Below are 13,936 nucleotides of genomic sequence, written 5' to 3'. Positions count from 1 at the left end.
GTGTGTGTCCCTCCCCCTTTCCCAGTCTCTCTCCCCTGAACTATACCACTCTCCTGCTGCTCGTTATCCCTTTCTCTATTCCTTTCCCCCCCGTTTTCTCACACGTTCCTCCTCTTTGGTTTCCCTTAAATTTACTCATTTTCCATCTCCCACTCTTCTGGTTTTTTTTACTGCATTGATCACTCCTCTGCCTCATCCTCCCTGCTGCATATTGCCCTGTTTCCTGCCTGTCATTCCCTCTACATCTTATTTCTGATATTGGAAACACGAGACCGCAGATGCTGATATTTGTAGATTGATACATAAGCCATGGATTTACATGTGAACATTCTAAATGAAAAAAATTATTTGGTATTACTTATCAACGTTTTTGTTACAGTAACATATCAACGTTGGAGAGTCTAGACATATGATATTGGAAGTACTTTACAACTGAAATTCAATGTCGAAATGCAAAGTACTTAAGGTTCTGGAAATCTGTAATTAAAACAACAAATTTTAGAAATATTCATTGGTATTGGTTTATTATTGTCACTTGTACCGAGGTACAGTGAAAAGCTTGTCTTACAAACCGATCATACAGGTCAATTCATTACACAGTGCAGTTATTGTTGAGTTAGTACAGAGTGCATTGATGTAGTACAGGTAAAAACAGTAACAGTACAGAGTAAAGTGTCAAAGCTACAGAGAGAGTGCAGTGCAATAAGGTGCAAGGTCACAACAAGGTAGATCGTGAAGTCATAGTCCATCTCATTGTATAAGGGAACCGTTCAATAGTCTTATCACAGTGGGGTAGAAGCTGTCCTTAAGTCTGGTGGTACGTGCCCTCAGGCTCCTGTATCTTCTGCTTGATGGAAGAGGAGAGAAGAGAGAATGACCCGGGTGGGTGGGGTCTTTGATGATGCTGGCTGCTAAACCAAGACAATGAGAGGTAAAGAGTCCAAGGAGGGGAGGCTGGTGTCTGTGATGCGCTGGGCTGTGTCCACAACTCTCTGCAGTTTCTTGCGGTCCTGAATAGAACAGTTGCCATACCAAGCCATGATACATCCAGATAGGCTGCTTTCTATGGTGCATCGGCAGCATGTGGAGGGAAGAAAATCAGAGTTAATGTTCCAGATTGATGGTTTTCTGATGAACTCACTTTCTTTCTCCATAGATGGTGCCTGACCAGCTGAGGATTTCCAGCATTTTCTGTTTTTATATTACATACAAACATTGAAAAACTACAGCACAATTCAGGCCCTTCGGCCCACAAAGCTGTGCCGAACACGTCCCTACCCTAGAAATTACTAGGCTTACCCATAGCCCTCTATTTTATTCAGCTCCATGTACCTATCTAACAGTCTCTTGAAAGACCCTATCGTTTCTGCCTCCACCACCGTTTCCAGCAGCCCATTCCATGCACTCACCACACTCTGAGTAAAAAACTTACCCCTGACATCTCCTCTATATCTACTCCCCAGCACCTTAAACCTATGTCCTCTTGTGGCCACCATTTCAGCCCTGGGGAAAAACCTGACTATCTACCCGATCAATACCTCTCATCATCTTATACACCTCTATCAGGCCCCCCCTCATCCTCCGTCTCTCCAAGGATAAAAGGCCGAGTTCCCTCACCCTGCTTTCATAAGGCATGCTCCGCATTCCAGGCAGCACCCTTGTAAATCTCCTCTGTAGCCTCTCTATGGTTTCCACATCTTTCCTGTAGTGAGGCGACCAGAACTGAGCACAATACTCCAAGTGGGGTCTGACCAGGGACCTATATAGCTGCAACAATCCCTCTCGGCTCCTAAATTCAATTCCCCGATTGATGAAGGACAATACGCCGTATGCCTTCTTAACCACAGAGTCAACCTGCGCAGCCGCTTTGAGCGTCCTATGGACTTGGACCCCAAGATCCCTCTGATCCTCCACACTGCCAAGAGTCCTACCATTAATACTATACTCTGCCATCATATTTGACCTACCAAAATGAACCATTTCACACTTATCTGGGTTGAATTGCATCTGCCACTTCTCAGCCCAAGTTTGCATCCTATCTATGTCCCTCCGAACTATCCACAACACCCCCAACCTTCGTGTCATCCGCAAACTTACTAACACACCCCTCCACTTCCTCATCCAGGTCGTTTATAAAAATCACAAAGAGTAAGGGTCGCAGTACAGACCCCTGAGGTACACCACTGGTCACTGACCTCCACTCAGAATACGACCCTTCAACAACCACTCTTTGCCTTCTGTGGGCCAGCCAGTTCTGGATCCACACTGCAATGTCCCCTTGGATCCCATGCCTCCTCACCTTCTCCATAAGCCTTGCATGGGGTACCTTATCAAACCTTGCTGAAATCCATATCAACTACATCTACTGCTCTCCCTTCATCGATGTGCTTAGTCACATCCTCAAAAAATTCAATCAGTCTCGTAAGGCAGGTCCTGCCCTTGACAAAGCCATGCTGACTATTCCTAATCATATTATACCTCTCCAAATGTTCATAAATCCTGCCTCTCAGGATCTTCTCCATCAGCTTACCAACCACTGAGGTAAGACTCACTGGTCTATAATTCCCCTGGGCTATCCCTACTACCCCTTCTTGAAATAAGGGAACAACACCGCAATCTTCCAGAACCTCTCCCGTCTCCATGGATAACGCAAAGATCATCGTCAGAGGCTCCGCAAATCTCCTCCCTGGCCTCCTCCACAGCAGCCTGGGGTACATCTCATCCAGTCCCGGCGACTTATCTAAGTTGATGCTTTCCAAAAATTTCAGCAGCACCTCTTTTCTAATGTCTACATGCTCAAGCTTTTCAGGCCGCTGCATGTCCCCAACTACAAATCCCCTAGATCCCTTTTCCGTAATGAATACTTTACGTCAGTATTTCACTAAGTACCTCCGCTATTTCTTCTGGATCCATACACACTTTCCCACTGCTGCACTTGATAGGCCCTATCCTTTCGCATCTCATCTTCTTACTCTTCACATACTTATAGAACGCCTTGGGGTTTTCCTTAATCCTGCCCGCCAAGGCCTTCTCATATCCCCTTCTGGCTCTCCTAATCTCTTTCTTAAATTCCTTCCTTTTAGCCTTGTACTCCTTCCAGATCTCTAACATTACCTAGCTCTCTGTACCTTTTGTAAGCTTTTCTTTTCCTTTTGACTAGATTTATTATAGCCTTCGTTCACCACGGTTCCTGTATCCTCTCGTGACTCCCCTGTCTCATTGGGACATGTCTATGCAGAACTACACACAAATACCCCCTGAATATTTACCACATATCTTCTGTACTTTTCCCAGAGAAAATCTGTTCCCAATTTAATCTTCCTATTGCCTGCCTGAGAGCCTCATAATTCCCCTTACTCCAAGTAAATGCCTTTTTAGTCTGTCTGTTCCTATCTCTCTCCAGTGCTATCGTAAAGGAGATAGAATTATGATCACCATCACCAAAATGTTCACCCACTGTGAGATCTGACACCTGACCAGGTTCATTTCCCAATACCAAATCGAGCACAGCCTCTCCTCTTGTAGGTCTATCTACATACTGTGTCAAGGACCCTTCCTGAACACACCTAACAAACTCCACCCCATCTAAACCCCTCACTGTCTGGAGATGCCAGTCAATGTTTGGGAAATTAAAATCCCCCATCGCAACAACTCTGTTATTCTCACACCTTTCTAGGATCTGCTTCCCTTTCTGGTCCTCAATAACCTTGTCACTATTGGGCGGCCTATAAAAAACACCCATTAAGTTAATCGACCCATTCCTGTTCCTAACCTCCACCCACAGAGACTCCGTAGACAATCCCTCCACAACGTCCACCTTTTCTGCAGCCGTGACACTATCTCTGATCAACAGTACCACGCCCCCACCTCTTTTGCCTCCCTCCCTGTCCTTCCTGAAACATCTAAAACCCTGCACTTGAATCAACCATTCCAGTCCCTGAGCCACCCAAGTCTCTGTAATGGCCACCACATCATAGCTCCAAGTATTGATCCAAGCTCTAAGCTCATCCGCCTTGTTCACAATACTCCTTGCGTTAAAATAGACACATCTCAAGCCTGTCTGAACACTTCCCTTCTCTATCACTTGCCTATGGTACTTACTCCTAGCTTTCGTCTATTTGAGAGCCAAACACCTCTTCCCCAGTCTCTCCAGTACGGATCCCACCCCCCCAACAATTCAGTTCGATTGAGCTTTACAAAGGAGGTGGTGAAAGTGATGATGAACGTCAAGCAGGGATGTTGTCTGCGTGGATTTTAGTAAGGCATTCGCACGGTCCCACATGGTAGGCTCATCCAGAAAAATTAGGATGCATGGGATTCACAGTAGCTGATTGGTTCCAAATTGGCTTGACAGTAAGAAGACAGAGGGTAAGTGGGTGGATGGGTCTTATTTTCGATGGACGTATGTGACTAGTGGTGTTCCGCACATATCTGTACTGGGTTACCCGTCTGTTGTTTGTCAGATGTAATATATACTACTTACATACGATATATGTAGTGATTTGGATGAAAATGTGGTAGGGTGGTGTTGAGTAATTTGCAGATGACACAAAGATTGGTGGTGTTGTGGATTGCATAGAAGATGGCCAGAGGTTTAAAGGTTGGCACAACATGGTGGGCTGAAGGGCCTGTATTGTTCTATGGATACAGCGGGATATAGATCAGTTGCAGATATGGGCGGAGAAGTGGCAGGTGGATTTTAATCGGAAATGGAATATATAATTTTGACAATTTTTTCGTACAAGGCTTCAGTAATTCATCTTTTTAAAAAAAAATACAGATGCTAGAATTGTGGAAATTTCAGTGAATTCTATACATCTTATCTACTTCCTAGAAATCCAGTAAATGATTTGTGTCTTTAGTGTTATATGCTGATGTTTCTTTCATTGGTTTAAAAGTTTTCAGTGGACTCTACATGTACAAGCATTCAAATGACTTTTGTTGTCTTCTCAAGTTGTTTGACCTGAACTCCAGAGTTTCCTCATCCTCAGTGGAGCCCATTAAAAGTGTTGATGTTTTGCTGGATGAAGTGGAACGTGACGTAGGCAAAGAACTTGAAGTTTCAATTGCAGTACGTTCATCAAGTGTTATGGTTTGCAACATACATTATTTGGTATTTATGTACGAAAACCAAATAGAGCCCTCTGTGCTCACTGCTCATCACTGTACTGTAAGTTTTTAGCTGTAATGCTTTTCACTTTCTAATCCATATCCCTTTTAGTTAGATATTTTTGATCAGCACACCAAGAACATAGAACAACTAATATTTTGCTGGCAGTGGGAAATATTTTACACCCGGACACTAATACAAGTCACTCCTGATAAGGCACGATCTGTAAATATGCAGAGCGGTGAATGTAGTCAGTTGAAGTTCAAGGCATCATCTTCTCCACTCCCACCCAATCTTTCCCAGGGCATGTTTTAGTTCTAGTACTGTTTTGTATTGGGTTATGGGTAGCTTTGCTGTGGAGTCTATTCTTGCTGAGATCCGAGTTAAGAATGCTCAGTCTCATTTCATTAATGATCTGGTTGGCCATTTGGAGAGGAAACAGTCATCCAGTTATTTTGGGCTGAATTGTTTATAGAAATTCCAGGGTAACAGCTGCTTTCTTGCTTGCAGAGATACAACTCCTAATTTAGTGCAACTTTTGAATATTGTTTTATAACTCCCTACATGTTAATATTGCATGTATTATGTGGGGAAATGAGTGCATGAGGTTGGGATTTAACAGAGGTCATGATATGGTAAATTCATAATGTGTATTTTTTTAATCCTATTTTAAAAGCAAAAATGTGAAGCTGATGAGAAGATTATCCACAGTGCCTTCAATGAAGTGATGCAAAAGATCAAAGAGGAACAGGACCTACTTTTGATTATTGAAAACAGATATGCAGACAGCGTTCAGGTAATTTCCCTCCGCAGATGCTGCTTGATCCACTGAGTTCCTCCAGCAGCTCTTTTTTTTGCAGTCAGTGCTTTGAGGGAAGTGCCTACCAAGATAACAGAAGTGCCCATCTGTCTCCCTGTCACTGGGCATAGATTTTTAGTTGGTATGTGCAAAACCTCGACAATCTAATCAATGTTGTGAGTTTGTGCAAAATAGCCGTTGCACATCGTAGGTCACTCTCTGCAAAGATAGCATCAGCATAGCACTGGTGGACATCTTGGAGACTCCAGTCTACATGCAGAGATGCTGAAGATTAACGAGCAGGTTATCCATTCTGGTGGAGTCTTTGTCAATAATCCTTTGTTTCAGACTCAGTTTTAATAAGTCTGCTGATGTTATTTATGCATGTACCTTGAAGCTTGATGCTAGACCAGTCTGCTCAAACTTTGATCAATATTCCTAAAGCAGCCAAGGTCATTCTCTTTAGAGATTTCAACACAAGATCCAGGTTTGGATCACATCTTGGAAATGCCACAATTGGAAGGGAGGACCTGGAAAGGCCAATTGCAGGGACACACTATTTCTGAGAATATGAGTGGAGCGTGGGTTGGTTAACATAAATACTGTCTTTGGACTGAATGAGAAGAGACACCCTTGTTTAAAAAGCACTGGGACCTCCTTGTGGAGGTTGTATTCAGAGCTAGATATTGGACAGATATTTGTATGAAGAGGGCCAATGCATGGAACTGAAGGCCATTGAACTGACATTTGCTTTGTTAGATCCTTCATGGGAGTGCAGATCACCTTGAGACAAACGGGCAAATTCAGTGCAAAAGAAATTAAACACTAAATCCATTTAATAAATAGCAACATATGAGGATCTTCACAGTGTCACCTGCAGTTGATGATGATGATGAAAACCTTGAAAGGTTTAAAGAAGATTTAGGTATAATCGATTGACAGGTTGTACATGTGATTGTATTACTGCATGTCTACCTTACAAATATGAATCCCAGGAAATGGCGGCACGGTAGTGTATCAGTTAATGTAACACTATTACAGCGCCAGCGACCCGGGTTCAATTCCCGCTGCTACCTGTAAGGAGTTCATACGTTCTCCCCGTGTCTGTGTGGATTTCCTCCTGGTGCTCCGGTTTCCTCCCATATTCCAAAGATATATGGGTTAGGAAGTTGTGGGCATGCTATGTTGGTGCCGGAAGAGTGGTGACACTTGCGGGCTGCCCTCAGCACATTCCCAGTAATGCAAAAAGATGCATTTCGCAGTGTGTTTCAATGTACATGTGACTAATAAATAAATATCTTATCTTACATATACTGGCTTATTTTTGGTATCTTCCGAATTAAATAGCAAGTTCCCTTTTTTTCTCTTCTTATAGTTTAAGGAGCAAGTTGGACAATGGCGTAACACTTGTCCCAGTGTTGGAGATCTGTTGTCGATCAAAAGATCAGTGAAGAATCTTAAAGCTCAGCTGAGGTGGAAACTGGTTGAAAAGAACAATATAGAAGATGTAATGTATAGTTTTGAGTACTTATGTTACAGCTTGTATAGTTCAACCTGCATCATTGTTAAGGTGGTTAATGAGCAAAATTCAATGCCCTACTTTTAATTGCAATAAAAATGTTTCAGTAATTGCAATAAAGCAGTGCTGGAAATATGTGGCTGGGCAGACAGCATCTGTGAAGGAAGATACTGTCATTCTCCGCCACTTCCACCATCTCCGGGACCCCACCACCAAGCGTATCTTCCTCTCCCCACCCCTTTCTGCCTTTCGCAGGGACCACTCTTTCCGTGATTCCCTAGTTCACTCCTCCCTTACCCCCACCACCCTCCCCCCAACCCATCCCATATCCCACTCCCACCCCGGGAACTTTCCACTGCCCCCGCCATAGATGCAACACCTGCCCCTACACACCTCCATCACCTCCATCCAGGGACCCAAGCAGTCATTTCAGGTGAGACAGAGATTCACCTGCACCTCCCTTAATATCATCTACTGCATTGGGTGCTCCAAGTGTGGCCTCGTCTACATCGGTGAGACCAAACGCAGACCAGGTGACTGTTTCGCAGAACACCTGCGCTCTGTCCGTAACCGCGACCTACATCTCCCCGTTGCCGGTCACTTCAACTCCCCCTCCCACACTGTCACCGATATGTCAGTCCTCGGCCTCCTCCACCGCCAGGAGAATTCCAAGCGCAAATTGGAGGAACAGCACCTCATTTTCTGTCCTGGAACCTTGCAGCCTGACGGCACGAACATTGAATTCACCCACTTTAGGTAATCCCCACGTTCCCCACAAATTCCCCCCCCCCCACCACGCCTCTTCTCTTCTTCCCTTTCCTAGCCTTTTTTTTCTATCTTTTTTTCCCCTTTCTCTCCTTCCCTTTGACCCATCCCCCGGTGGACCTGCTCTCCCCTCCTCCCCAACACCTGCCCATCACTATCTCTTACCTGCATCTACCTATCAGCACCCTGTGCCCACCCCACCTCCTCTCTTTTGTCCACCTATCACTGCTCTGCTTTTCCCTCCTATATATTGGGCTTCCCCTTTTCCTATCTTCAGGCCTGAAGAAGGATCCTGACCCCAAACATTGACCACCTGCTTTTCTCCACAGATGCTGCCTGGCCTGCTGAGTTCCTCCAGCATCATCGTGTTTTTCATCTAGATTCCAGCATCTGCAGTCCTTTATTTCTCTGTGAAGAGAAACATTGCATTGATACTCACTGATCTGTTGACTATTCACATCATCTTTTGCTTTTGTTCGGAATTTTTGTTTAATTGACCTGAGCACATTTTAAAAAAAAGACATAAATCTGCATAGCCCCCTTCGCAACCTTGAGACACACAAAGCACTTAACTGCAAATCAAGTGCTCTTGAAGTGAAGTCACAGTTGTACATTATGTGGCAGCTAGTTTTCACACAACAGGAAGGTGATAATGGCTGAGTAATCTGTTTTCTTCAGTGCTGCTGACTGAGGCTGTTACCCTCCAGCTACACTGTAAGAGAAAGAAAATGCTTTCAGTTGAACTTGGGAATTATACTTAAAAATAGATTTGAGAAAGAAAATACTGTTTCAAGTTCATCAGGGTATTTGCCAAGATCCATTTTGAACTATGATTAATTTTAGGGTTGTGGTGATAGTACAGCTCCATGCATTACTCTGCTGCCACATTGCACCAGAGTTTCCCTTTGTTCCAATGTGCAATCGCCCCTCTGGTATAAAACAACGTGTTGCTGCACAATGTCCACTGACATAATTAAAATGTTTTTAGGACAGTCACCATTGTTTAGCCTTAGTGAACTGCCTTCACATCCCCCTGCTGATAATCAGTCTGTGTAAATTTTGGTTTAAGTCAAGACTAGAAGGGCTGAGCTTTATGATTGAAATAAGCCCCCTAAAAATATTAAATACAGTTCCCCCCTAACAGTGGTGCAGATAGTAGATCTGCTGCCTTACACCCAGCTTCAATCCTGGCATCTGATGTTGTCTGTGTGGAGTTTGCATGTTCTCCCTGTGACTGTATGGGTTTCCTCTGGTGCTTCGGTTTCCTCCCACGTCCCAGAGACGTGGGTTAGTGGGCTGAATAGGCGCTGTAAATTGCCACTAGTGTGTAGTTGAACGGTAGAATCTGGGGGAGCTGGTGGGAATATGAGGGGAGCAAAATGGGATTAGTGTGGGATTACTATAAATGGCTGCCTCATGGTCAGACTAAGCACGATGGGCTGAAGAACCTATTACCAATGCTGGTCTGACTCTCCGATTATAATCCACAAAGTCTCCTCTTTCATTTTGAAACACATAGGTTTGCCCTTTACAAATTAAATCTGCTTTAGTAGTGGTGGGGGAAAATACTGTGCTGAAGGTTAATGTAATGTCAGGTTGCATGCATTTATAAATTACAGAATGCATATTAATAGTTACTTGTGCACAGATGAAGCATAAGGTCTATGAACAATTTTCGTCTTGTAGTTGGGCAATTATGATGATGTAAAGATTCAGAAGATAAAGGAAGAAATACAGAAACTCAGAGATAACATCTATGAAGAAATCTGCTGTGAAAGAGAAGAATATGTAAGGATACTAAAATCACAATAATTGAGTGTTTCTTGATGGAATAAGATAGAAATAGCGTCAGATGTTAAAATAGTAAATTTACAGATGGGCCATAAAGTCGCAAATACTAAAAATTTGAAACACAAAGCACAGATGAACGGAAGGGTCAGGTTGTCTCACCAAATACTGGCTCGTGCCAACACTTTCTGGCTATGGTTCATCTATTTTCTATTTTGTTTCTAATCCTTTCAAATTTTAAGTACCCAATTTTCAAGAAAAAATCATGAATTATCTAATGGCGATGCCATTTCATTCAAAGATGGAAGATTTTCAAATTTTATTTAATGGTTACTTCAAATTCACTAAGAAAAAAATTTCAAGGGATATGTGGGAATTTTCAATAATATTAGACGTGAAGAAATATCCTTGTTTTACTTGTTTTAAAATTGAGCCATTGTATTTGGGAAACTAGTTTGGATCCTACAGAGAGCTACAGTGAATGATTATAATTGATTCTTAGTGCTTTCGGGCATTTCATTTTAAAACAGAAACAGGAATGCTGAAGTGCAAGTCAGATAGCAATACTGGAGAAAGGAAAAAGTTACTGTGCTAGAACTGGTCCTCCCAGAGACGGGGAAGGACCATGGCACAGACTAGGTGTTTCCAGCTCTTGGCTCGGGACAATACAGAATGCCCTCGGCATTGGTGGTGAGTCCAGTTGTGGTGTGGGAGAGCAGACGTGTGAGAGTCTGGAGTGCACTGTGGCCATGCTGTGGTTTCATAGAGAACTGCAGGCTAGCTGTCAGCACCTTGCAGCAGTTGTCTCATTATTAGGCTTAATATCAAATTTTATTTGATGTAGCTCCTGTAAAAATACCTTGGGACATTTTGCAATATGAATGCAAAGTATTTTTTTGTAACAATTATTTTTACTCTCTGAGTGGAGATGATAAAATTGTGACCCACTTTTTTCCAATTAGTGCAAGAGCAAACAGTCTAGCAATATTATTTTCAAGGATTTGGTCACTAGTCTTGCAACAGCTGTAGGTTTCCTGTACATCTTCACCAAAATCTGCCACCCTTTGTCTATAATTTACTGACCACTGTATAATCATCTGTTCCCTGAGATTGTGCCCTCAATGCCCTCAAAGGTATTAATTTTACTCAATTATGTATATTTTGTATATCCAGTCATTCCCAAGAAATTTGTTTTTGGAATTTACTGCAAAATGTATGTGCATCTTTAGAATAACTAGAGAAAACGTTTCTAAGGTTCCATGGGTTTTGTTAGGCATGACGGTTGAACGGATGTGTTTTTCCTTTACAGGAGAGACTTGATAATATTGTTCAGAATTGGTTTCCTGAGCTCGCTCTCCTCCATCCTGAAGCAGCAATCAAGAGATACATGGTAATGAGTGCTAGGTTGTCCACTCAATAAAATGTTTGTTTTTATTTTTGCAATTCCTTAGCCTTTTTAAACTCAGATGAGAAAGATTGCTTCAAGGCATTTTATCGTAAGCTTGGATCATCCTGATGCAGTGCTTTAGGGTTAGGGTTCCGTGTGGTTGGCAGCCAGTAGCTAACTCAGGATGAATCCTGTTTCTGGAAGTGGCAGAGTGAGCAAACTGAATCGTTCGCTGATGGATAGAACTTCATATGTGTAGAAGAGGATATTTCCCAAGATGTATATTTTAAGTTATTAAGTACTTAACAAACCAGAAAACCACAAATTCAATTAATTATATAAACCCTGACTCTTTTGTACTTGGAAATCTAATTGCCTAGAAATTAGAACATAGGACATTTATAGCACAGTACAGGCCCTTCAGCCCATGATGCCCAGCCAACATTTTATCCTGCTCTAATATCTATCTAACCCTTCCCTCCCACATAGCCCTTGATTTTTCTATCATTCATGTGCCTATCTAAGAGTCTCTTAAATGTCCCTAATGTATCTGACCCAAACAACCTCTGCTGGCAGTGTGTTCCATGCACTCATTTTCGCCCTGGGAAAAAGGTCTCTGACTTGTCCACTCAATCTATATGCCTCATCATCTTGTACACCTCTATCAAGTCATCTCTCCTCCTCCTCCTCTCCAAACAGAAAAACCCTAGCTCACTCAACCTATCCTCTTAAGACATGCTCTCCAATCCAGGCAACATCCTAGTAAATCTCCTCTGCACTCTCTCTAAAGCTTCCACATCCTTCCTATAATGAGGCAACCAGAACTTAACGCAATACTCCAAGTGTTGTCTAACCAGAGTTTCATAGAGCTTCAACATTACCTCTTGAGCTCAATACCCTGAATAATGAAGGCCAACACACCATACGCCTTCTTAACAACCCTATCAACCTGCGTGGCAACCTTGAGGGATCTATGGACATGGACCCCAAGATCCCTCTGTTCCTCCACACTGCTGAGTCCTGCCATTAACCTTGTATTCTGCCTTCAAATTCGATCTTCCAAAGTGTATTACTTCATGCTTTTCTGGGTTGAACTCCATCTGCCACTTCTCAGCCCAGCTCTGCATCCTATCAATGTCCTGTTGTGGACACCAACCTTCTACACTATCTGCAACACCACCAACCTTCGTGACATCAGCAAACTTACTAACCCACCTTTCCACATCTTCATCCAAGTCATTTATAAAAATCACAAAGAGCAGGGGTCCCAGAACAGATCCCTGTGGAACACCACTGGTCACCAACCTCCAGGCGGAATACATTCCATCTACCACCACCCTCTGTCTTCTATGGGTGAGCCAATTCTGAATCCACACAGCCAAGTTTCCCTGGATCCCATGCCTCCTGACTTTCTGAATGAGCCTTCCATGAGGAACCTTATCAAATGCCTTGCTAAAATCCATGTACACCACATCCACGGCTTTACCTTCATCAATGTGCTTTGTCACATCCTCAAAGAATTCAATCAGGCCCGTGAGGCATGACCTGCTCCTCACAAAGCCATGCTGACTGTTCCTGATCAGCCTATGCTTCTCCAAATGCCCATAAATCCTGTCTCTATAAGAATCTTCTCCAGTAATCTCCAGTAATCTTCCCCGGTAGCAGTAGAGATATAGAGAAGCAGATTGGCAGGCAGTGTTTGGAGAGAAGCAAAAATAACAGGGTTGTTATAATGGGAGACTTCAACTTCCCAAATATAGACTGGAACCTGCTTAGTGCCAAAGGTTTAGATGGGACGGAATTTGTTAAATGTGTCCAGGAGGGATTCCTGACGCAGTATGTTGACAGGCCGACTAGAGGGAATGCCATGTTAGATCTAGTTTTAGGAAATGAACCGGGACAGGTGAAGGATCTATTGGTGGGTGAGCATTTGGGGGACAGTGACCATTGCTCCATAACCTTTAAAATTGTCATGGACAGGGACAGGTGCAGAGAGGACAAGAGGATTTTTAATTGGGGAAGGGCGAACTATGAGGCTATAAGGAGAGAACTTGGGAGTGTAAATTGGGATGTCCTTTTTGAAGGAAAATGTACCATGGGGATGTGGTCAATGTTCAGGGATCTTATGCAGGATGTTAGGGATAAATATGTCCCGGTGAGGCAGAGAAGGAATGGCAGGGTGAAGGAACCGTGGGTGACGAGAGAGGTTGGAATGACTTGTTAGGGAGAAGAAGGTAGCATACATGAGGTATAAGCAGCAAGGTTCAGACAGGGCCCGTGAGGAATATAGGGTAGCGAGGAAGGAACTTAAGAAAGGGCTGAGGAGAGCTAGAAGGGGACATGAAAAGGCGTTGGCTAGTAGGGTTAAGGAAAATCCCAAGGCCTTTTTCAAGTACGTGAAGGGTAGGAGGATGGCTAGGGTAAAGGTAGGTCCGATTAAGGACAAAGGTGGGAGAATTTGCCTGGAGGCGGCGGAAGTGGGAGAAGTTCTCAATGAGTACTTCTCTTCGGTATTCACCAGGGAGAGGGGTCTTGATGACGTGGAAGGGAGTGCTAGTAGGAGTAATG

The 13,936-nt window shown here is 43.3% G+C and overlaps 1 protein-coding gene across 1 annotated transcript in view; it reads left to right on the top strand.

Annotated features, from left to right (window-relative positions):
* Positions 1-13,936, top strand: part of LOC127570452 (serine/threonine-protein kinase 31-like) — a 96,460-nt gene that overhangs the window by 67,253 nt on the left and 15,271 nt on the right. The window contains exons 13-17 of the mRNA XM_052016053.1: positions 4,955-5,071; positions 5,787-5,906; positions 7,285-7,416; positions 9,880-9,981; positions 11,291-11,371. Of these exons, the coding sequence (XP_051872013.1) occupies positions 4,955-5,071; positions 5,787-5,906; positions 7,285-7,416; positions 9,880-9,981; positions 11,291-11,371 (552 nt within the window). The remainder of the gene's footprint in view (positions 1-4,954; positions 5,072-5,786; positions 5,907-7,284; positions 7,417-9,879; positions 9,982-11,290; positions 11,372-13,936) is intronic.

The sequence above is a fragment of the Pristis pectinata genome, chromosome 5, assembly GCF_009764475.1.
Source record: "Pristis pectinata isolate sPriPec2 chromosome 5, sPriPec2.1.pri, whole genome shotgun sequence".
NCBI lineage: Eukaryota > Metazoa > Chordata > Chondrichthyes > Rhinopristiformes > Pristidae > Pristis > Pristis pectinata.
Note: the sequence above shows the minus strand (reverse complement) of the source record. Positions and strands in the feature narration are given on the sequence as shown.